This window comes from Myotis daubentonii, chromosome 7 (genome assembly GCF_963259705.1).
Source record: "Myotis daubentonii chromosome 7, mMyoDau2.1, whole genome shotgun sequence".
Lineage (NCBI taxonomy): Eukaryota > Metazoa > Chordata > Mammalia > Chiroptera > Vespertilionidae > Myotis > Myotis daubentonii.
Window position 1 is genome coordinate 22,052,590 of NC_081846.1, and position 24,632 is coordinate 22,077,221.

The following is a 24,632-nucleotide window of genomic DNA, read 5'->3' on the forward strand; positions in this document are numbered from 1 at the left end:
CTGTCCCTCTCCCTTCCTCTCTATTAAAAAAAAAAAAAAATCAATAAAAAATATATTTTTTTAAAAAAATTTTTAAATAAAGCAATTGATTGACAAACTAACCTCCCAAGTACTTTTATTGCATTCTAATAAGTAAACATTTAAATACAGTGAATTTGAAGATTTTTTTTGTTTTAATGTTTTTACAATCCCAATAAGAATTTAACTTCGAAGAACAGTCTAAATAAATGATTCAACTGTCTGATTTAAATTAGAATCTCCAGGCTCATCTTTTAAGCACCCCACTATGCCAAATTATTTTAAACATTTCAAGTACTTAAAATACCAAATATGCACAATGCAACACACACACACACAAAAAAAACCCCACACATTAACACTGTTAGTTTGAGTCTCTTAAACAGTTCCACACATAATTCTAAATTTTCCTAAAGTTGATCGATAATTACCCAGTAAAGAGCTATCTGAAGTTTACCTTCCCGAGTGATATGGTGTGGGGGAGGGGATGGGGAGTGAGGAACACACCTCCTTAGCTGACTAAGATTTTATGTCAAGATTTTTCTCTTATTTATTTATTTTAAAATTATAGTCAACATACAATATTATATTAGTTTCATGTGTACAACATAGTGATTAGGTATTTATATACCTTACAAAGTTATCACCTCAATACATCTAGTACTCATCTGTTACCGTACATAATTACAATATTATGGACTTTATTCCCTATGCTGCACACTGCATCCCCGCGGCTTATTTTATAACTGACAGTTTGTACTTCTTAATACTTTCTTTTACCTTTTCCACCCATCTCCCCACCTCCTACCAAGGTTTTTCTTCTGTGTGACCCTATCAGGTTGAGCCCCTTTTTATAGCCACTCACCCCGACCAACACTTACAAGTGGGGATCAGATGGCCCAGAGCCTGGGGTTTGAATACATCATAACTCAATTTTCAAGCCTTTGTCTTTAATTACTACCCACGTTATGGCACCATTTGTTTAGGTTCAATGTATTTACCTCTTCATTTCTCTGAATTCTGACTCTGGAGCCAGACTGACGTGGGTTGAGTCCTGGCTCTGCCAGTTACTAGCTGTGTGACTGGGAAGACATTTAATCTCTTGGTGCCTCCGTTTCCTCAGCCATCAAATGGAGGGGGGAAGTGCCTGCTCACAAGATTATCCTGCAGCTTGAGATCATGTACGTGAGGCCCCATGGACAGTGCCTGGCCTAGAGTCAGCATGGTTTATGAGTTTGCTGCACTGTCACTGTACAACCATCTCTGTTACGTGTTAGGACCACAACCCGCAGCGCTATTCACAGGCCATCGAATTGGGTTCTGAACTGGGTTCTGTGTGTGAGGGCAGTCTGACTCAGGGCCACAACATCTAAGGTCATTCTAATCATCCATGTCATCATCCTGCCTCTTAAGAATGTCACATGCTCCCTCTGCTGGACAGTACCTCAGGCTTGTGCTGAGTCCCGGAACCCATGTGCAATTCCAACCAGTTCCGTTCTCAACCTGTGGGTCGTGACCCCTTTGGGGGTTGAACGACCCTTTCACAGGGGTCGCCTAAGACCATCGGAAAACACATATATAATTACATATTGTTTTTGTGATTAATCACTATGCTTTAATTATGTTCAACTTGTAACAATGAAAATACATCCTGCATATCAGATATTTACATTACGGTTCATAACAGTAGCAAAATTACAGTTATGAAGTAGCAAGGAAAATAATTTTATGGTTGGGGGTCACCACAACATGAAGAACTGTATTAAAGGGTCACGGCATTAGGAAGGTTGAGAACCACTGCTCTAAGATCTGGGTGTCTGGTGAAGTGGGAAATGGCCCTTTAAGAGGCAGTAGCTAGCTCCTAGTTGCCATGGAGACAGCTGGAAACAGACCGGGTGGCAGGCAGCAGGCAGCAGGCAGCATGTCCTCTAAAGTTCAATCCAAAGGTGGGAAGAGGGCTGCAGGGGCTGGAGCGGGGAGGGCGACCTTCTCCCTCACAACCTGCCCGGAGGGAGCCTCGGAGGAGTCTGCTCTTGGGACCATTGCCCACCCCTGTCCTTCTCTCTGGGGTCGGCCATCCCAGCTTCTTTTCCCTCCATAGGCCTCAAGGCCAAGGACCAGCCGGCCCCAGCCCCAGAGAGTCCGCCACCCCCAGAGGCCAATGCTGAAGCCATTCACTTCCTCAACTCCCTCAGTGAGCCTGGGCAGTGTGTGTGTGTGTGTGTGGTGGGGGTCGGGGGTACAAGTGTGGAGAGGAGGGGAGAGAGAAGGAAGGCCCAGACCTGGCCTGGTCTCTCCCAGCCTTGATTCTCCTGGGACTCAGAAAGGGTTGATATTTGTTAATATTTTTCAAGGGGAGACCAGGGACCTGGGGGTCGCTGGGGGTGTCTTCACCGGCTGGCTGCTGTAGGGGCTGCCTGGGAGGCGGGGCTGAGGAGGGAGTGGGTAGGGACTGTGGGATACTAGTGGCCAGGGAATCAGAGATTGAGGCTTGGAGCTGGGGCTTTAACTGTCCCCACGGAACACCCCCCCCCCCCCCCAGGCCAGGAGGAGCTGCAGATGCTGTTCTTCTCTGAGACTCTGGCCATGGTCTCGAAAACAGGGGAGCCTCAGGGAGAGCTGACCATTGAGGTGCAGAGTGGGAAACACGAAGACAACACGGGCACCATGTTGCCATGCGCCCTTGTGCACGCCTTTAGCCGTGGCTTCGTGGACAAAATGCTCTGCGGAAACTCTCTCCTGGGTAGAGTCCCTGCTGCAGAACGCCCTCCCTCCCCCCACCCCAGCACCCCCTCCTCCCCTTCTCCAGCCCCAGGACTTTGCTTAGTACCAGCCCTTGGACTTCACCGTGGGACCAGAATGAGGCACAGAGAGTGCGAGGGAGGTGGGGGAGACTCAGGACAAGAGCATCAATTTTGTCTAGTTTTTTGCTGTGGCCACACTATACCTGGGCCTTCCAACCTGGGCCATCACCCTCCCCTCCTGCAATCTCCAACACTGTCTCCCTCAATGGCACTGTTCCCCTCCTTCCACCCCAGGCTATCTCACGTGGAACCTGGAGATCGTGGAACAACATAGTCAGGAGTTCGTCAAGGTAACTTCTGGAGCCCCGAACCTTGACCCCAATCCAGGGTGAGAGAATAGAGACCCTGGGAGAAAGAGAAGAGGAAAGAAAGAGGTTCAATAGAATGTCACCCTAACTCTCTCCTCAGTTACCCTGTAATCCCTACAAAAGCCTGGGAAACGATCCATCCAGGGAACAGGAGGCCAGCAGCAGGTTGCTTCTGAGGACCTTCTAATACACAAACGCTGGGTCCAGCCAGCTGGACCCCTCCAGCCTGAGAGCCGGGCATCTCCTAGGGTCACGCTGGCTGACCTTTCCCAGAACCTGACCTTTCCTAAGGGCCTGTCACCACCTGCTTCCAAATTCTCCTGCTCTGTGCCCCTCACAACTGCCCCAGCCACTTCATTAACTTCTGGAACGTGGCCTGCTTACACTGTGGAAGCCCCTTTTGCCTAAGAGCCTTCCCACACAAACCATTCCCATCTTTGAAAGCCTGTATTTGAAGTGTATTTGCTTTTTAACTTTATTCTGCACCATCACATGACTTCTATTCTTGGGCTTTCCTGCACATGGAAGGTTTTCTATCCGAATCTCCCCTTGGTTTTCTCACTTATAAAGGAGATTGGATAAGGTGACCTTTGGTGGGGGAGGGGGGCATTCGTATACAATCCTGGGAGTCCCTGATTCTCCTCTCCATGCTCTGGCCCTCAGTTCCACATCCTCCCCATGGAGCAGAAGACGAGTTTGCTGAAGCAGGGGGACCAGCTGGCCATGACCAGAAGTATCAAGGAGGGTGAGGTGAGGGTGGGAGCCAGGTGGGGACCGTCCTCCGTATCCTCTGGACACCAGGAGGCCAAATTGCATCAGAACCTGGGGTGGGGGCTCAGTGAGGACTGTATGCCCAGCACCTGGCTTGCCCGCCCTCCCTGTCCCTTTCTGGCTCTATGTTCCTAACACATGTTTGTCCTGAACAGGAAGTGAGGAACGAAGTGACATTCTTCCCCTGGCACTCAACTGCGGGCTTCATCTCCCAGGCTGCCAACCTGCTGCTGCTGAGGGTGATGGCCTGGAGGCAGATGGTGCCCAGTAATGCCCGCTTCCTGGCCTTGGACATGGAGGGAAAATTCTGCTATTCCACCTACGTGAGGGATCTCCAGCAGGGCGGGGCGGGGGGGGGGGGGTGCGTGGACTTGGCCTGGGGAAAACTAGAAGGGGCAGGAGAATGCTGAAGTAGGGGAAGAGAAAACTACAGAGTGGAAGGGGGGTGGAATGGGGATGAAACCAGGGCAAGGGACAGGGGCTTCCACAGGCAGGAGAAGGTAAGGCCTCATTTGTTAGCGAGAAGATCAAGCGGGGGCAGGTGGAGTGAGGAGAGGGACTAAAAGGTGAGCAGTTGAGGGAAACAACACTCAGTCCAGGAAAAAGAAACATATTTTTTGACATCAGGAAATGCAGTATCTCCAAGTACACTTAAATATTCTTTATTGTGTCTTAACCCTAAAGGGTCTTCCTTTTTTCTTTTTTTTTTCCCTTTCTTTTGTTTTGGCTAAAATTTCATAATCAACATACCTAGGACTCCCTGCAATACGTGATTTTAAAGCCGTGCCTCTGGACACACACTTAGGGACTGATTTGACCAACTTTGTGAATGACAGTCTAGCCTTTTCTATCACATATTGCAGGGAGCCCTAGCAATGTGTTGGACGCAAACAGGCACGTGCCATTTACCCCTGTTTTCTCGGAAACACGTGTTTTGCGTTAGCACTTTTCTCCCCATGGCTGCAGCCCTCCCAGGGGTTTATGTTTTAGTTCCAGCAGGGCATCCTGCCTGCAGCAGGAGGGGCCACAAGTCCTAGCTGAGTCCCACCCCTCAGAGCTCCACTGCCCCCCACCCCAACACACACACACTCACACTCACACCTAATTGGTTGATCCTCATCCTTGTAACAGAATCTGCCAACTAGAAGCACATGGTCATGGGGAGGGATTGGGGCAAGAACAGGCTGGTGCTGGCTATGAGGGGATCCCCAACTTAACTTTGGGGGCACAACTCAAATCTTGTGGTGCCTGGACAGCCAATTGTAGCTCATGACTGATGAACAAGGAATGAAGCTGTGAGAGGGAGAAAAGGGCCAGGGAAAGACTGTCAGAGAGACCCTGGTGGGCATCCACCTCCCCTCCTCTCCTTTTTGGCTGCTGCCAGAAAGCCCTGGGCTCCCAGACCATCCAGGTGGACCGTCAGCAGGCGGACGCATTCATCGTGGAGCAGACCGTGCACTCGGTGGAGGGCATCCCCTTCTCCTGCCAGTTCTACCTGCTGTCTGACGGGTGAGCTACTGGGGCAGGCCCAGGGGGCAGTGTGAGCACAGCCTGGGCACTCAGCCTTGGAGGCTGATGGGAGAAGGAAGACCACTGTTTCTGGGGACACCACTAGGAAGAGATGCTGTTGAGATCTGAGGGCCCCTGCTTTATCCACCTTTCACCCTTTCTTCACTTACTCACTTACTCTCCTGGTCCTCATGATGCCTCCCAGACCTCACCACAGAGCCCTAAATGGCAGAGGACGCTCACACCAATTCCCCAGGACCTAAGGCATAGTTAATGCAGCTGTCACAGGTGCCGGGTTTCACACTGATAAACACCGAGGTTTGAACAACTCAACACGCAGTAAGATGCTGGGAGAAGCGTTCTGGCACACGACTAAGCTGTCCTCAGCAACATGCAGGCGACCACACCGTGAGGAAATGTGGGAGGGGGAGAAGGATTTGTTTCTTGACATTTCTGAGGAGGTATTGACACACTCACTGCACTACACAGGGTAATCAGAGCACTCTTGGACTTCCTTAGTTCGTCACTTAGCCTGTGGTTGCTGTTTTGCACGTCACGTATCAGAGGCTCATGATTTTTTTAGTGATTATGACTCTAAAGGTTTTGGTCCAGTCCTGGCACACCAGCGTGTATCTTCAGGGGTAGGAACAGTGCCCAGTTTGAAAAGCAAGGGCCATTACTGGGGGAATTGGAAATGAACTTGACCTGGGAACTCAAAGATAAGTGGGAGGACAGCAGTAAAGGGAAGCCCCCAGGACGGCTGCCTTTCAAGGGAGTGGGCTGGTCTAGGAAAATGCACAGCTTCTCCTGTGTGGCACTCCAGGCACCTGGCCAAGCGAGTTCAGGTGGGCTCCCCCGGCTGCTGCATCATCACCAAGATGCCCGTCTTGAGGGAGGAGGGTGAGTGAAGCCTCTAGTTGGTGGGAGAGTGGGAACACCCAGCCCCCCCCCCTTGCAGGGGCTGGATTGAGGGTGCTATGGGTGCCATCAGAGCCGGAGATCCGATAAAGAAGCTTTACCCTCCAGCCCTTGACCCCAAGGCCATTAGGGGAGGGTCATTTTGCAGGGGCCCACTGCCAGCAACTGTGCCCACGTGGGCGGATCCCTGGGTTTCACCTGCCTGCAATCTGGGTGCTCTTGGGCGCCCCTGTGTATCCAAGGGAGGTTCTGGGGGTGGATACACAGTCTTCCTCCCTTGGCTCCCAGATGAGATTGAGCCTCGCCCAGTGTTTGAGAAGAAGCCCCTGGCGTGGGAGGAGGACATAGAGCTGCGCTCGAGGTTCCTGGAACGGAAGGTGAGGAGAGGCTGCCCCCAGCCTGGGGTGCCCATACCCCCTCCCCCAGCGCTCCCCTTCCCCCGCATAAATCCCAACGTTAAAGATCTCTCTTCCTGCCGGGTTGCAATGCACACCCCAAGGGACTGGGAGGCCCCAGCGCCCCTAAGTGCCCTAGCGGAGTGGGGGGCGGGGCCTCCCGGGGGGGCGGGGGTCCGGTCGGGCTCAGCCTGGTCCCCGCCAGGAGGAGCTGCGCCTCAGCCACACCAGGTACCTGCAGCAGCACCCCGACGGCGAGGCGATCGTCTCCGACTTCCTGCTCTTCCTGCTGCTGCGCCAGCCGGAGGACGTGGTCACCTTCGCCGCCGAGTTCTTCGGGCCCTTCTCCCTGCGCCGCCCGCCCACGCCCGCCCTGCGCTCCTCCGCCCCGCGGAGCCCCTTCCGCTCGCTGGACCCCCGGACTAAGCGGGACACGCACCAGGCCCGAGCCCTGAGGCTGGGGCCCGGCAGAGACCCGGAGGCCTTGCTTTCCCTGCTGCGGTTTTGAAGGAATAAACCGAGCTGGAACCTTCCCTGGCCAGCCTGTGTCTTGACTAAGAATAGGAGCCCTTGACATCGTTTATCGAGAGAATCTCAGCCTGTCTTCCTAAATGCTCTTTCCGTCATTATCCCCATTTTGCAGATAAGAAGCTAGAGGCACAGAAAGGTTAAATAGCTCTTAGAGTGAGCACGTGGGGAGCTGGATTCAAATCCGGAGGTTACATTCCAAAACCCGCGCTCTTAGTCACTCGGTTAGCGGGGGTGGGGCTTCTTGTCACTCGGGATCGCTCTGGGTACCACGTAACGTAACTGCCCGCTCCCCCACCCCAAGAAAAAGAGCAGGTGACGTCGGGGGAGAGATGGGGAAGGGACCCTGACCACCACTGGTCTCGCTCATCTCCTCCGAAGCCTCCTGGCACCCGCTGCCCTCCCCATTCTCACTGACCTTCGGATCCCCACAAACTGCGTGTGATGGTCCCCATTTATCGGCTCCCGGAGGAAAAAGATGAACAGGTGATCACTTCCTCCGTTAGGGTCCTTGCTATCCAGGAGCTTGTTTCTGCCCAGTGCTAGCTGCTGCTCAGTAACAAATGTTAGGCGAGCGCCCAGAAGGCAGCTGGCAATGGGGGTGCCCTCGGTCAGTTCATTCATCCAACTCCCTGCTGCGAGAGGAGGGACTCAGAGAAGTTCTGCATTCCGGTGAGCAATACCAGCCAATATCTCCAAGGCTGGGAGTAGGGGCTAGTTCATGGCCCAGGAATCAGGGAAGGAAGGCTTCATGGAGAACTGTCACTTGAGTCTGAAAGAATTTTTAAAAATATATTTTTATTGATTTCAGAGAGGAAAAGAGAGAAACATCAATGATGAGAGAGAATCGTTGATCAGCTGCCTCCTGCACTTCCCCCACGGGGATTGAGCCTGCAGCCTGGGCATGTGCTGACTGGGAATTGAACACTCACCTCCTGGTTCATACGTTAACCTCAACACTGAGCCATGCTGACTGGGCAACTTAAAGAATTTTTAATAATATATTTTATTGTCCCCTTCCCCTATGTTCATTAAAAAAACTTTAGAAAAAGGTGATAAACCAAGAGAAGAAGTGAATTCACTTCAATTCTTCTACCTAGAGCAGCCACTCTTCAGGCTTTGGCAAATATTCTCTCTACTCTTTTTTTCTAGCAAAACCTGGTGTTTGTTCAGCAATTACTCTGTCAAACACTTTTACATAGAATGTTTGATCTGGTCTTCACAGTTCTAAGGGACTTCATTTAACAAAAAGTGAAATCATACAGTAATTGATTCTCAGTAACTGGTAATTGCATACTTAATTGTATTCTTGGAAAGTTTCATACGGATAAAGCTGGAATCTCCCTAGATTCCCACCCCAATCTCCTTGTGTTTTGTACCTTTTTCATGTGTTTTAATGGGTTCTTTCATTTAGCAATATATTTTGAAAATATTTCCCTGTCACTACAGTCTTCTACAGGGTATCCCCACAAATGTATACACACTTTAACAGCTGATAGCTCAATTGATATTTCTTTCTTTGCAGACTTAACCCATTGGAATTAATAATTATTCAAAGTGTGTATACATTTTTTGATGATTCTACCATAAGGTAACCAATCTCTCCCCTCCCCCACCTTTTTATTTTTTACTATCATAAACCCTGCTGCATTGAATATCCTTGTAGCTAAATCTTTGCATATATCAACAATTATTTTCTTTTTTTTATTGCTTAAAGTATTACAAAAAGTATTACATATGTCTCCTTCCCCCCCCCCCCCCCGCCCATGACAATCCCCTGGCCTCCCCTACCCCCCAGTGTCTTATGTCCATTGGTTATGCTTATATGCATGCATACAAGTCCTTTGGTTGATCTCTTACCCACCCAACAATTATTTTCTTAAGGATACATTCTGAGGAGTGTAATTGTTGCATTGATATTAAGGCTTTTGTTTGTTTGCTTTAACAAGTTGCCAAATTCTACATGTGTAGCATTTTTATTAAAGGTCCGATAAAGCATTCCAGGCAGAGAAAATGACATAAGCAGAAGTAAGAAAGTGCAATGTATGTGCATGGTCTAGAGCAGGACATCCAACAACGCTTTCTGCAGTGATAGGAATGCTCTGTACCTGCAGCGTCCAGTGTGGTAGCCGCTAATCACATGTGGCCACTGACAACTAGAAACGTGGTAAATATGACTAGGAACTGGGGTTTTACTTTAATTTAAATTCATTTCAATTTAAATAGCCACACGTGGCTAGTGGCTGCCATATTAGATAGTAGAGAGTAAGCTCCTTTCATTCAACCAGGCAAGTAGTTGAACAACTATTGGACCCCTTCCCAGTGCCAGGATTATTTGTGGCGCTGGGAGAGCAGCAGTGACGAGACAAAGTCCCTGTCCCCAGGCAACATGGAGAGATGGACAATAAACACCAACGTTCATTTCAGATGTGAAATTTCAGACATTGATGAAAACAGATAAAACCAAGTTGTGAGTACAGTGACTCAGGGTTGCAGAGGTGAGGGTGGACTTCATGCGCTTCTGGGGTCTCAGTTGAGCTGGGACCTAAATGACAAGAAGTCAGACCTGTGAAGAGCTGCGGGAAAAGCATTCTAGGCAGAGGGAACAGCAAGTGCAAAGGGTTTGAGCCTGGCATGTTGGGAACAGAAGGCTGAGCCCAACAGGGTGGGAGGGGCTGGGGATGAGTCACCCTGAGGAAGGCAGGGCCCTGGCCAGTTCTCTGTGGAGAACTGAAACCGAGGCTCTGACTCAGCCTAGTGCACCCAGAATATTTCTGCAGAGATACAATAACCCCCTCCAACCCCAATAATCTGCAACCGTGGGGAAGAGGTTGGGCAGGAACATCCGACCCACAGAGAACCTTGCTGTCATGCGTCAGATGACTTGGGAAGGAGTCCAGCCACCTTCCTGCCTGGTCTGTGACATCCATTTCAAAACTGGGTTGTTTTTAGATGGTATCACTTGTTCCTGGAACTTCTATGACCCCTCTCTTCTTGCTCCATAACACTAAGAAACATGCTTCTCTGAGCAAAGGGAAAACAAATCTTGAGTACTTCTGAAGTGCCAGGAATGCTTTCAGCATTCCCACCCATATCTTATGCATGATCTGGTTTCTCCACATCATCGCCAAGATTTGGTGCTATGACCTTTTTTTATTTTAGCCATCCTGATAGGGGTGTAGTGATATCTCATTATGGTTCTCTTTGCACCTCCTTAATGGCTAGGGATGCTAAACATCTTTTCAGGGGTTCCTTGCCATCTGCACATTCTGTTTGGTAAAATGCCTGTTCATGATTTTTGCCCATTTATAATTGAACTAGAGGCCCAGTGCATGAAATTCGTGCGGGGGCGGGGGGGTGTCTCTCAGCCCAGCCTGCACACTCTCCAATCTGGGACCCCCCACCGGGATCGGGCCTAAATGGGCAGTAGGACATCCCTTTCACAATCCAGGACTGCTGGCTCCCAACCACTCACCTGCCTGCCTGCCTGATCACCCCTAACTGCTCCCCTGCTGGCCCAGTCACCCCTAACTTCCTTCCCTTGTCAGCCTGGTCACCCCTAGCTGCTATCCCCTGCTGGCCCGATTGACCCGAACTGCCCTCCCCTGCTGACCTAGTCACCCCCAACTGCTCTCCCCTGCAGGCCTGGTCACCCCCAACTGCCCTCCCCTGCTGGCCATCTTGTGTCCACATGGGGGTGTCCATCTTGTGTGTTGGAGTGATGGTCAATTTGCATATCACTCTTTATTATAGAGGATTGTCTGATTTTTTTACTGTTGAGTTTTAAGAGATTTTTCTATCTCTAGATACTGGTCCTTTGTCAGATATGTGGTTTGCAAATATTTTCTCTGAGTCTTTAGCTTGTCTTTTTATCTTTTTACAGGGTCCTTCACAGAAAAAAAGTTTTTAAGTTTTATGAGATCCAATTGATCAGTTTTTCCCTTTTATGGATCATGCTTTGTGGTGTCAAGTCCAACAAGTCTTTGTTTAGTCTTGGATTCTAAAGATTTTCTCCTACTTATGTTTTCTAAAAGTTTTATATTTACATTTTGGTTTGTGCTTCACTTTGAGTGAATTGGGTTTCATGAAATTTCACTGCACACATGCAGGGTTCAGTATCCAGCAACAGCTCCAGGTGCAAGGGAACTGATATGCAGGTTTCTAATCCTCTAGCTCACATAGCTCCCACTCTCTGCTACTCTGTCAGAACCTCTGCTCTTAACCATTACACTATAATGGTTAAGTTAAAGGTTGTACAGGGTATTGATCAGTTGTTAATCAATTATACTTATTGAAACCCTAACTATAAGAAAGGCCCCACAAAAGATACAAAGAAGACATCTGTCTTAGTCATGGTTCTTCAGAGAAACAGAACCAATAGACAGAGAGATAGAAATGATAGATAGATAGATAGACAGATAGATAATAGATCAGGGGTGCTCAAACTTTTTAAACAGGGGGCCAGTTCATTGTCCCTCAGACCGTTGGAGGGCCGGACTATAGTTTAAAAAAAAACTATGAACAAATTCCTAAGCACACTGCACATATCTTATTTTGAAGTAAAAAAAACAAAACGGGCCCTAGCCGGTTTGGCTCAGTGGATAGAGCATCAGCCTGCGGACTGAAAGGTCCCAGGTTCGATTCCAGTCAAGGGCATGTACCTTGGTTGCGGGCACATACCCAGTAGGAGGTGTGCAGGAGGCAGCTGGTCGATGTTTCTCTCTCATCGATGTTTCTAACTCTCTATCCCTCTCCATTCCTCTCTGTAAAAAATCAATAAAATATATATTTTTAAAAATAAACAAAACGGGAACAAATACAATATTTGTATTTGCATGTGGCCCGCGGGCCGTAGTTTGAGGACCCCTGCAATAGATAGACTAGTATACATAGGGAATTGGCTCACATGAGTATGGAAGTTGAGAAGCCCACTGATCTGTGCAAGTTAGAGACCCAGGAGAGCCAATGGCATACATAATTCCAGTCTGAAGGCCTGAGAAGTAGGAAGGGTAAGTTCCACGGTGTAAGTTCCAGTCGAAGCTAAGTCTGAAGGCAGGAAAAAAAGCAATCCTAGTTCACAGGCAGTCAGGCAGAGAGAGAGAGAGTTCTCCCTTACTCAGCCTTTTGTTCTATTTAGGGCTTCAGTTGTCCGGATGAGGCCCATCCACAACAGCAATGGAAATCTACTTCACTCAGTCTACCAGTTCAAAGGTGATCTCCTCCAAAAACACCCTCATCAGCACACCCACATATCCAGTCACATCCTGGTCCAACCAAGTTGGCACATAAAATTAACCCTCACGACATACTACACCAGCCATGCCCACATGAGCCCAAGGCAGTGATTGGGAAATGTGCATAAACCTAGTGGTCAGGGACGGTGATGGGAGCTTGAGCAATAGGGTTGCACAAATCATGATGCTGCTCTCTCCTGTCTGACTCATCATTCACCCCACTCCCCCACTTTCCAGTCCCCCCAGCCTCCTCCATCAACTAGGAGTCAGGGTATTGGCTGCCTCCCCTGACCCTGGGTTTCCGAGCTTTGGTAAAGTTTTTGATTCAACATCGGCATACATCACGTCCCAGATCAGGTCTGGCCCTGAGAACCTGACTGGGTTCTCTCTGGGTCTTGAGATCTCAGACTTTGGAGTTGGACACTCCATAACAATTCCAGTTTTGAATCTTCTTGACAGAAAAAGAAGGCCACAAGATAGAAGGCATGAGGGGTATGGGAGGGAGAAGAACTTGAGGAAGGGAAGTGGGGAGCACAGAAGCTGCCAAAGGGAAGAGACTGGGAGCTGGAGGAGTCTTGCCCACCGTTTATCCACAGGTTACAGGATAATACCTCTCAAGTAGAACCCAGCCCGTAGGGATGTTTTGTTTAGATTATACAATATTTTCAATGTTTTGGGGTCTAGTATTCAAAAAGCCTATTTTGCATAAAATTCCTAGCATCCTTGACAAATCAGAAGGCACTGTGACAATCGGCCCACATGGCAATTGGCTGGAACTCCACAGACACTGCCCTCCTCAGACAGAATATCTGACCTCTGTTTTGCTACAGTCACCACTGTTCCCTACTGTCTCCTCACACAGAGGCTCAGCAACATATGTCATTTAACACTGAGCTAGTGCTGTTTTTCTTGCTCCCAACCTGTCTTATAGTTCATCTTACCAGCCTGGCCTCCATGGGCATTTAAATTTTAACCTCTAGGGTAGTTTGAATCCTTTATTTAATCAAAGAAACAAGCTCAGAGAGAAGACATGCTCTGGTGACAATCTCAAGTGAACGAGTGGCAGAACCAGGACCAGGACCGAGTGCCCCTGTCTTATGAGGATCTCCTTGGCCAGAGTACTGAATGCATGTCCCTGAGGCAGTGTCTGGAAAGTGTTTTCCTCTGAGGCACTCAATGGGAGCCATCAGGGCTCCCTCCCTCCCATTAGCCCAACCAGTGGTCAAGGGACTCCAGGAGAAGAGCTGGACTGCTTATGTAGGTGGGGGGGGGGGGGGGGGGGAGTCAAGTGATATGGATGTGAATGCCCAAGTGGTAGAAACCATCTGGAAATCAGAGCTAACTTGGGTGATGCAGAACATGGGGTGCCTGGAAGGGAGCCACAGATATTGTGGGGCTCAGGCCAGAAGGGGAACAGAAGTCCAAGCAGACCTTTCCGCCAAAGCTGGCCACTTCTGCCTTGGAAAGTGTTTCACAACGCCCCATGTGTGTGAGGACAGCCGGGCTCACGACGGATGGGCAAGAGGGTGTGGGCTCACACACTGACATGTACTGGCACCCAGAGAGAGCCCGCGGCTGAGGAGCCGGCCAGCACGCCACTCACACGCAGAGAGTGCCTGACCTGTCGTCCTCATGGCAAGTGAGTATCCCCTTCCAGGGATGGGGTGGGGAGAGTCAGGGCGGCAAAGGAACTCCTGGTCCCATGGGAGTCCTGGTCTGGGCCACAATTCCGGACACGAGCCTGGGGTTGGGTTCTTTGCATCCCCTTTGTCTGATCTCTGTGTCCTTGGAGCCCCTGGAACTTCTTTGGCTGCTGGAGGAGGCAGGGGTGAGGCCAAGGGGCACACGTGCCAGTGTTAGTGTCAGTCAGCCCTCCTCCGAGCCCCGCGTCCCTCTCCACATCCTCTGTGGCAAGAGAGGTCTGGACGTGGGGATCTTTGCACTCACATGGAAGGCGAGTCATGCTGAAGGCTCCACTTCTGACATTGTATGGAACATTTGGTCAGGGGGTGAAGGTCATGGAGCCTACATGGACGTCAAGGGCCCCTATTCAGCTGGGCTTTGATTCTGCACTTTGCCAGGAGGAGGCAGGGGAGGACACATGGCGTTAGCCCTGGGCCACCGAAAGCAGCAGGTCACTCACCGTGCCCCATGGGGCCCTTTGCAGGTGACAGGGTTCCCCGAAGGCTAAGCAGTCCCAGCTATGGCTCCATCTCCAGCCCGCCCAGCGCAGGGCCACAGCAAGCACCTCCCGGAGAGACCTACCTGAGTGAGAAGATCTCCATCCCGGACACGAAACCGGTGAGCATACTGGAAACTTCCTGGACTCTTTCAGGATTGACAGGACAATATGGGGGGGGGGTCTCACGGGCTGGGTGAGGGAGTCCCCTGAAGACCATGGCAAGTCCCTCCCAGCTCTGAGCCACGGTGATGGGGTAACTGCCCCCTTCCTGCTTCTGTCTCCATCACTTAGCTTACCATTTATCTAAAAATCATCAATGGCTTTCTGGATGAATCCCAGCTTTCCTATGAAGGCAGAGGGACTTGGGGTGAATTCAGGTTGGAGCCTCCAGGATTGGTTGCTAAAGGAAGGGACCTAGACAAGGGCATTGGGAGGAGCAAAGGAGGTTGTGGGCTGGTTTCTAGATGCTGTCACCTGCATTTCCAGAATCTTTAGCAGAGCCCAGGCTGCCAGACCTAGCCCTGGAATGGGGTGGGGGGCCCTTGGCTTGGGGTGGGGGGGCCCTTGGCTCAGTGGACTCTAGAGAGGAAGACCTATGGTCTGACAAGGGGCTTGGGAGGGAGGAACTGGACCAGGGAGGCCTGACCCCAGGAAAATCCCCTATTGGGGCTCTAGGATCTGCAGAGTCAGGGTCTGCAGGAGGTAAGCTGGTCAGGTGCAGGCAGGCTGCTGAATGTGCTGGATCCATAGCGGCCGATGGGCTGTTACTTAGCAAATCTTGCTGGTTCCTCCCACCCCATGTCCTCCACTAACCCCTGGGGGATGCGGCTCCAGGAATGGGGAATAGAGGGCCGGGCTGGCCAGATGAGCCCCTTGGAATTCAGCTGGTGGTGGGCCAAGGCCAGTTATTGCAGGCCCTAGACCCAGGACATCCTCACCCCATTTCCACCCACAGGGCACGTTCAGCCTGAGGAAGCTGTGGGCCTTCACGGGGCCTGGCTTCCTCATGAGCATCGCTTTCCTGGACCCAGGAAACATCGAGTCGGACCTGCAGGCTGGTGCTGTGGCTGGATTCAAAGTGATGGAGTTGGGGCACTGTGGGGAGGGAGGGTGACCCGGTTAAGAAAGTGGAGACCCCAGCTTGCCCCTTTTCCCCGGAGTGGCCTGCATGGCTGCTGTTCATGGGAGATGCTAGGTCCTAATGGGCCGGAAAAGGTCCCCAGGGCATCCCTGCCAGAATGTGGGATGTATGGGGTGGGGTGGGGGGGTGGGGGGGGAGGTTGGTCTTCTTTCTCTGTCTCCCCTACTCTGTCCCCAAGGAGTGTCCTTGGTTAGAGGGTGCCACCAATTCTGGGGTTAGCCCGTTCGCCCCTCTGGCTGAAGGCCTCTCCCTGCCTTCCCGCAGCTGCTGTGGGTGCTGCTGTGGGCCACGGTGTTGGGCTTGCTCTGCCAGCGACTTGCTGCCCGGCTGGGCGTGGTGACAGGCAAGGACTTGGGTGAGATCTGCCATCTCTACTACCCTAAGGTGAGCTTGGTGGGCCCGGACAGGAAACACCCACAGGTCCCAAGCCCGAAACAGCCACTTACAGGTTCCATAATCGAATAAATACATACTCTCAAGTGGGGTGTTACAAGTCCACTTGATAGAACACTGAGGCTCACACTAACAGCACATAGACTGAAAGGGACTTTGGATATACCCTGTCCATTTCATAGAAGGAGAAATGGAAACCTCGAGAAGTGACTTGCTTAAGGCAAAAAAATAGGGAGGCATCAGCTTGGTCGTTGGCTGAGATGGACACTGGGGGCTTGGCTGTTGTCAGTGTCCAGACAGGAAAAAAAATGTCAACATTACACATCGCAAAGGTATTTAATGCAGGGATGTCACCACAGAGGTGTTGGAAGAGCTGGGACAAGCAGGGGAAGGAGGGTGTCACCCCGAGGTCAGAAAGCTGCTGGGCAGGAGCCCAAGAGCCATCTTTTGCTGCCGAGCGCCCGGGAGCATTGCCGCTTCTGCCGAAACGGCCACCGGTGCTGCTGGCGCCTGGGCTGCCAGGTGCTTTTGCTGCCAGAAACGCCACCAGAAGCAGGGGAAACGATCTCTCCCTGCCTTTTCATCTCCCATTAGTGTTTCCTGCCAAACCCAACTGGAAGCCGGCTGACAAGGCCGTCTTGCAAATGCAGTTAGTAGGCTTCTAGCCCAGCAGGGCAGTGCTGAGTATTGAAAGGTGCACGTAGGACCGAGACAAACAACCGTCCACCTTAAGGAAGGTTACCTTCTCCCCTAGGTGCCCCGCACCCTCCTCTGGCTGACCATCGAGCTAGCCATCGTGGGCTCGGACATGCAAGAGGTCATCGGCACAGCTATTGCATTCAGTCTGCTCTCGGCGGGACGGTACGGCCCCGCGGGCTCCGGCTCCAGTCCAGAGCTGGGATCAGCTGCTACTTCTTCCTCAGGCCTTTTACTTCCCTGTGTCCATTTCCTCTTGCAGTCCCCTTTGACCCAGAGTTGTTGCCCAATTGGACAAGTGGGGAAACAGGGACCCAGAAATGCAAAGTGATGGTATCTCGAGTCACACAATGTCAGTGACCTTGCAGGCTTCCGGGTTGCCTGCCAGACTGGACCCCACCCATTTGGCCCTTCCTCTCAGTCCTGTGCCATTCGCCATCTCCAGCACACTCCCACTCCCCTCTCCTGCAGTTGTCTGGGGCCACTTGGGTCCCTGCTCCCGGGAGATCAGACTTCAGTCTCCAGCCCTGAGAGTGGGAGTTTGGGACCCTAGGACCAGGCTGGGCTGACCCAGGCCACTCTGGTTTCAGAATCCCTCTCTGGGGTGGCGTCCTCATCACCATCGTGGACACTTTCTTCTTTCTCTTCCTGGATAACTACGGTGAGTGTGCCCTTCCTCTGAGAGGGCTGCGGGCTGGGGCGTGAGAACATGAGGCCAGCGGATGCTCTGCGGTTCTGGGGGAGGGCTCAGCTTCTCGCTCGGCGTGGCCTTGAGCAAGTTACCCACACTTCAGTTTCTTCGTCTGGAACATGGGGAAAATAACAGCACAGACGTCACAGGGCTGTGGTGAGGATTCACTGAGGCAACATATGTTAAGCACTTGGCACAGTGCCTGGAACAAAGTGCTCAAGATCTCACCATTAATAATCACTTATGTTATGGTTTTTTGTTTTGTTTTGAATGTTCTGCCCCTTTGCTCTCTCCCTAGGGTTGCGGAAGCTGGAAGCCTTTTTTGGATTCCTTATTACCATCATGGCCTTGACCTTTGGCTATGAGGTGGGAAGCCAGAGCTGCTACATTCCCAGGAAGGCCACCCCTCTCTCTGCCCCCTGCGGAGCCTGAGGGGCCAGGGTCAGGGTGGAGGGTGCGAATGGCTTTGCAGGGGCAAGGTTTGTCCTGACCAGGCTCCTCCCCACAGTACGTGGTGGCACGTCCTGCTCAGGGACCGCTTCTCCGAGGCCTGCTCCTGCCCTCGTGCCCCGGCTGCGGCCAGCCAGAGCTGCTGCAGGCTGTGGGCATCGTTGGCGCCATCATCATGCCCCACAACATCTACCTGCACTCAGCCCTGGTCAAGGTGAGCACAGGGGCAGGGAGGGAGGTGCCTGGTCCCTTGGCGTCACACTGGCCCATTCTCCAAGCCTGGAGCCCCTCCCCTTTGGCTCCTGAGGTCGATGGCAAGATAGACAAGAGGGAAAGACCGACCATAAGCAAGTAAACAAATGTCAGAGAGAATTCTAGATTGTACAAGGTGCCCTAAAGGAAACGAAACAGAGAAGTGTGACAGAGAATGACTGAGACGGGGGCTACCTTAGTAAAGGTGGTCGGGAAAGGCTTTTGTAAGGAGTGGCCTTTGAGACATGAAGGATGGGAAGGAAGATCAGGGGAGAAGATATTCTAAGCAGAGGGAATGAATGGGGAGGGCAAAGGCCGCAGGAGAAATAAACCGGGCATGCAGGAAGGGGGTCGCTGACCAGGGCCTGTCCCAGACTTCCATGTGGGGGGCTTTAGAGAGAACTGGGGTTTGGGGAGAACACAGAGGTGTGCGAGTGGAAGGTGTTGGGGTGGCCCTGAGAGACTTGGGCTATTCCCTCCCCTTTGACCTTTATAGTCTCGAGAGATAGACCGGACCCGACGGGCTGACATCCGAGAAGCCAACATGTACTTCCTGATTGAGGCCACCATCGCCCTGTCTGTCTCATTCTTCATCAACCTCTTTGTTGTGGCCGTCTTTGGGCAGGCCTTCTACCAGCAGACCAACCAGGACGCGGTGAGCTGCACCACACCTCCCATCCATCACACCTCCCATCCACCACACCTCCCATCCACCACAGCTCCCATCCACCACACCTCCCCATCCACCACACCTCCCCATCCACCACACCTCCCATCCACCACACCTCCCATCCATCACACCTCCCATCCACCACACCTCCCCATCCACCACACCTCCCCTCCACCACACCTCCCATCCACCACACCTCCCATCCACCACAGCTCCCATCCACCACACCTCCCCATCCACCACACCTCCCATCCACCATACCTCCCCATCCATCACACCTCCCATCCATCACACCTCCCATCCACCACACCTCCCCATCCACCACACCTCCCCATCCACCACACCTCCCATCCACCACACCTCCCCATCCACCACACCTCCCATCCACCACACCTCCCCATCCACCACACCTCCCATCCATCACACCTCCCATCCACCACACCTCCCATCCACCACAGCTCCCATCCACCACACCTCCCCATCCACCACACCTCCCATCCACCATACCTCCCCATCCATCACACCTCCCATCCACCACACCTCCCATCCACCACAGCTCCCATCCACCACACCTCCCCATCCACCACACCTCCCCATCCACCACACCTCCCATCCACCACACCTCCCATCCACCACAGCTCCCCATCCACCACAGCTCCCCATCCACCACACCTCCCATCCACCACACCTCCCCATCCACCACACCTCCCATCCATCACACCTCCCATCCACCACACCTCCCATCCACCACACCTCCCATCCATCACACCTCCCATCCACCACACCTCCCATCCACCACAGCTCCCATCCACCACACCTCCCCATCCACCACACCTCCCCATCCACCACACCTCCCATCCACCACACCTCCCATCCACCACACCTCCCATCCACCACAGCTCCCCATCCACCACACCTCCCATCCACCACACCTCCCCATCCACCACACCTCCCATCCACCACACCTCCCCATCCACCATAGCTCCCCATACTCAGCATTGCTGGGGGCCCCAGGCCATGAGCTAAGCTCTTTGAATCTCTGCTCTAGACTCCAGGCATTGGTAGCAAGAGGGAATCTGTGATCCTGGCCTCTCTGGCTGGGACCCCTATCCTCAACCCACTGGGGAGACACAGCCCCCCACAGGCAGACTTTTTTTTAAAAAATCCTCACCAAGGATATTTTTCCATTGATCCTTAGAGAGAGTGGAAGAAAGAGGGAAAGACAGCGAGAAATATGGATGTGAGAGAAACACATTGATAGGTTGCCTCCACATGCGCCAGGAGGAGCCTGCAACCGAAGTACATGATTTGTTTCCTGCCTGCTCACTCTCCACCCCCCAAATCAAACCCGGTACCCTTTGGTCAGTAGGCCGACGCTCTATCCACTGAGCCAAACCAGCTAGGGCCAGACTTTATCTCTCTCTCTCTCTCTCTCTCTCTCTCTCTCTCTCTCTCTCTCTCTTAAATATATTTTTACTGAATTCAGAGAGGAAGGGAGAGGGAGAAAGAGATAGAAATACCAATGATGAGAGAGAATCATTGATCGGCTGCCTTCTGCACACCCCAAACTGGAGATTGAGCTTACAACCCGGGCATGTGCCCTGACCAGGAATTGAACCGTGATCTGCAGGTTCATAGGTTGACGCTCAACACTGAGCCATGCCAGCCGGGACAGGCAGACTCTTGAGGGTCAGAGCCACACAAAGAGGCTGCAAGGCACAGACATCCAAGGGAATTGCCTGGGAGGGAGGAGCTAAGTCTTGGGAGACCCAGCATTCCAGCTGCACCTGGACAGCTGGGCGGGATTGCCCAGCAAACTGCAGGGAGGGGTTCTGGGAGGAGAGGATGTCAGAGCATGCGTGTGGAGCGGGAACGCACAGCACTCATGTTCTCCTCCGAGTCCTCTCTGCTCATAATCTTCGTTAGCAGATACACGGTCATCCGTTCAGCAAATATTTACCAAGCAGTTGTGATGTGTCAGGCAGTGCCCTGGGTCCTGGGGATACGGGAGTCAATGATATGAAGGCCCTGCCCTCGTGCAGCTTAGATTTGGGGGGTGGAGAGTGAGCAGGCAGGAAACAAATCATCAAATCAATACAGAAGGGAAGAGTATGGACAACTTGTGAAGGAAATAAAGGAAGCAATGGAACATCACTGGGGATGTGGTGGAGGGAGGGCCACGTCAGCCCCGGTGGTCAGGAGAGGACTCGGAGGAGGTGACATTTGGCCGACTCTCTTGGATTTGTGACCTCCTGGGTTTGTGACCTGTGCCTGTCTCCCTTTCCGAGTGGGTCTGTGACGAGGCCCTAAATGACAGCTGGTCAGTGTGGGGTGCTTACCGAATGCTGACCACGTGGTCACTGCCACTGCCTGGCCCCGTGACCTCCCGCGGTCACACCCCTCCCTGGCCTCATGCTGCTCCTCCACACAAGGAGAGAGGTTTAAATAGGGACGGCAAACCCTTGCCTTCCAGACCTGGCCAGTCACAGAGCTGGGGAGGAGGGCTCGGTGTGAGGAAGAGAGGCCTGGGGGGCAGCTGAGGCACTGCCAGCCCATTGCCTCTGTGGTAATGCCAGCTCCTACAGGCCCAACAGACCCCTGGGAACCCGGTTCTCGTGTGAGTTCTCACTTTTTAAAAAAATCTATTTTATTGATTTTCTACAGAGAGGAAGGAAGAGGGATAGGGAGCTAGAAACATCCATGAGAGAGAAACATCCATCAGCCGCCTCCTGCACACCCCCCACTGGGGATGTGCCCGCTACCAAGGCACAGCTACCAAGGCACATGACCTTGACCGGAATCAAACCTGGGGCCCTTGAGTCCGCAGGCCGATGCTCTAGCCACTGAGCCAAACCGGTTAGGGCGAGTTCTCACTTTTAAATGTTGACAGTAAATTCACATGAAAGAAAAAACAACTTGTTACCCAAACAAAACATGTCTGGCCAGACTCAGCCCGGGGCCACCAGTTCTCAGCCCCTGGTCGAGGCCTGGGGTCTGAGCTTCGGAGACTGAGTGTGCACTTCCCGTCTCCCTCCTACTGCCCCGGCGCCCGCAGTTCAGCGTCTGTGCCAACAGCAGCCTCCGCGACTACGCCAACATCTTCCCCAGGAACAACCGCACGGTGGACGTGGACATCTACCAGGGAGTGAGTGCGCGGAGGGCACGAGCCCTCAGGCGACGGCCACGCCCACCGGGGGAGGGGCCTCGCGAGAAGGGCGGGGCCACGCGCCTGACCACACCCCTCCTCCCAGGGCGTGATCTTGGGCTGCCTGTTCGGCCCCGCCGCGCTCTACATCTGGGCGGTGGGTCTCCTGGCGGCCGGGCAGAGCTCCACCATGACTGGCACCTACGCGGGACAGTTTGTGATGGAGGTGGGGTCTGGGGCCTGGGGCCAGGGATGCGCGGTCAATTGACACATTATGGGGACACGGGCTTCGTTGATCCTTAAAGCAGCCTTTATAAGCCCCACTTTGCAGACTAGAGATTCAGAGAGGTGAGCGACTGGCCCAAGGCTGCAGACCCAGGACTGATAGGAGGCTTTTACCTAAAACTCTTCGGTCTGCCGCCATCAGCTGTGGGAACTCCCCCAGTTTCTTCCTACCCATTGCCAACTAGGGACAGAGCTGCCCCCCATTTCAGAAATGCAAAAACAGAGGGTTCCCCCAGCATGAGATGGGGTGAGGGGAGACAGAGGTCCTTCATCTGGAATCTCCAGCCATCAAGGTGTCCCCCCAACCCCCCCCCCCCAACCACACCCCAGGGCTTCCTGAAGCTGCGGTGGTCGCGCTTTGCCCGGGTCCTCCTCACTCGCTCCTGCGCCATCCTGCCCACCGTGCTCGTGGCCGTCTTCAGGGACCTGAGAGACCTTTCAGGCCTCAACGACCTGCTCAACGTGCTGCAGAGCCTGCTGGTGAGGGCAGCCCTACCACTCTGACCCCCTGCGGAGCTAAACAGGAACCACAACAGTTTCCTATATTGAGCTCACCCTCCTCACACACCTTGCCAACAAGCCTCACATAATCCCACAGCCAGCCCAGGGGTAGGAACCACCATTTTTCCCATTTTGCAGCTTGGAAAACGGTTGCACGCAGTTCAGTGCCCAATGGCAGAACTGGGGTTCAAACTCAGGCAGCCTGGGACCACAGCCCCCAAACACTCTCTCCTGCTCAGGAGCCCCACAAACTTGGAAGGCACAGAGGCGGAGACACAGAGTGGTTCCAAGACTTGCCCAAGGGCACACAGCCAGGCAGAGGGTGAAAGGCACTCCGGTCCATCCTCTCCTCCTGGCTGAATTCCGAGGGCAGGGTTCCTCAGCCCCATCCTCCCCGTTCTCCCCAGCTTCCCTTCGCTGTGCTGCCCATCCTCACATTCACCAGCATGCCCACCCTCATGCAGGAGTTTGCCAATGGCTGGTGAGTATTCCCCATCCCAGGCACTGGACTTGCATTACCGGATTTGATCCTCACAATCACCCTGAGGTAGGAATTACCATTATCATCCCCCTTATCCAGAGGAGCTCAGAGAGGTTAAGGAAGTTTCCCAGCAAATGGGGGAGCCAGGACTGAAACCTGGGGGCGAGGGCTGTTTCTAGAACCTGAGCTCTTCACCTTCACCTCAGACTCTGCTCTTGCAAAATCCCACCAGGGTGGAGCCTGCAGGGCCCAAGAGGCAGAAGTGGAGGGGGTCTGCTCCAGATCCACAGCCCAGAGAAGCTGGCTTTGTCACCCCCCGCCCCCCTCCAGACTGGCCGTGGGCACTGGAGAGGAGGAGGTGCAGCAATCCTGAGTCTCCCTCCTGTCCTCCAGGCTAAGCAAGGCCATCACCTCCTCAATCATGACACTGATCTGTGCCATCAACCTCTACTTCGTGGTCAGCTACCTGCCCAGCCTCCCCCACCCCGCCTACTTCGGCCTGGTAGCCCTGCTGGGCGCAGCCTACCTTGGCCTCACCGCCTACCTGGTACGTAGGGCCAGCAGGTGCCTTGGGGATCGGGAGGGCAAGGAGAGGAGGCAACAGATGGAGGGAAGAAGGAAAGGAGGGAGGAAGGGAGGGAGGGAGGGAGGGAGGGAGGGAGGGAGGGAGGGAGGGAGGGAGGGAGGGAAGGGATGGACTGGGGCTTCCCCAGAGGTCTGGTTCTCATAATCACCCTTCCCCCAGGTCTGGACCTGTTTCATTGCCCACGGAGCCACCCGGCTGGCTCACAGCTCCCACCAACACTTCTTGTATGGGCTTCCTGAAGAGAAGCAGACTGGGGAGCCCTCTGGATGATCTCCCCCTGGACCTGCTTGAAGGGAGGCAATAAATGGGGCAGACTGGCCTGTTGGACAGGGGAGTGGGGGAAGTGAAGGCAGAAGATGGAGAGGGAGTTTTGGGGGGCAGGCCAACCTGGGTTCCATAGGGACCTGCTGTTTCCCAGCTTGGACAAGTGATTAACCTACAGGTCTTGGTGTCCTCATCTGTAAAGTGGGACATCAACCTTGCAATGGGTGTAAAGCACTTGAACACAGTGCTTGGCAACGGGACTTAAAAAAAAAAATCCGCCGAAACCGGTTTGGCTCAGTGGATAGAGCGTCCGCCTGCGGACTGAAAGGTCCCAGGTTCGATTCCGGTCAAGGGCATGTACCTGGGTTGCGGGCACGTCCCCAGTAGGAGATGTGCAGGAGACGGTTGAT

General features: G+C 52.9%; 2 protein-coding genes across 5 annotated transcripts; both read left to right on the plus strand.

Annotated features, from left to right (window-relative positions):
* Window positions 1-1,939: 1,939 nt before the first annotated feature.
* On the plus strand, window positions 1,940-7,256 carry CATIP (ciliogenesis associated TTC17 interacting protein). Its single transcript, XM_059703114.1, is given in 10 exon segments — window positions 1,940-2,063; window positions 2,066-2,212; window positions 2,561-2,761; window positions 3,057-3,112; window positions 3,794-3,880; window positions 4,057-4,224; window positions 5,286-5,410; window positions 6,234-6,310; window positions 6,617-6,705; window positions 6,929-7,256. Coding segments are annotated over 10 exon segments (1,377 nt in total). The 3' UTR covers window positions 7,232-7,256.
* Window positions 7,257-13,688: 6,432 nt separating this feature from the next.
* On the plus strand, window positions 13,689-24,560 carry SLC11A1 (solute carrier family 11 member 1). Of its 4 annotated transcripts, XM_059703115.1 has the most exons (15): window positions 13,754-14,124; window positions 14,653-14,786; window positions 15,623-15,745; window positions 16,073-16,192; window positions 16,956-17,062; window positions 17,488-17,558; window positions 17,887-17,954; window positions 18,097-18,252; window positions 18,787-18,945; window positions 22,016-22,105; window positions 22,212-22,331; window positions 22,721-22,870; window positions 23,299-23,372; window positions 23,766-23,919; window positions 24,118-24,522. In XM_059703115.1, the coding sequence occupies exons 1-15, from the start codon at window positions 14,118-14,120 to the stop codon at window positions 24,226-24,228; spliced, it is 1,644 nt and encodes a 547-aa protein (XP_059559098.1). In that variant the 5' UTR covers window positions 13,754-14,117; the 3' UTR covers window positions 24,229-24,522. The 4 variants fall into 4 exon arrangements, with proteins under 4 accessions (XP_059559100.1, XP_059559101.1, XP_059559099.1 ...); XM_059703118.1 differs by lacking the exon at window positions 24,118-24,522 and having other exon boundaries at window positions 13,700-14,124; window positions 23,703-23,814; XM_059703116.1 differs by lacking the exon at window positions 22,212-22,331 and having other exon boundaries at window positions 13,714-14,124; window positions 24,118-24,560.
* The last annotated feature ends 72 nt before the right edge of the window (window positions 24,561-24,632 follow it).

What these genes read in the sequence shown, in the direction of transcription:
- SLC11A1 (XM_059703115.1), top strand. An exon ending in CCATCCCGGACACGAAACCG is followed by an intron (nt 14,787 to 15,622) that starts GTGAGCATACTG and finishes TTCCACCCACAG; the next exon opens with GGCACGTTCAGCCTGAGGAA. An exon ending in CAGGAGTTTGCCAATGGCTG is followed by an intron (nt 23,373 to 23,765) that starts GTGAGTATTCCC and finishes CCTGTCCTCCAG; the next exon opens with GCTAAGCAAGGCCATCACCT.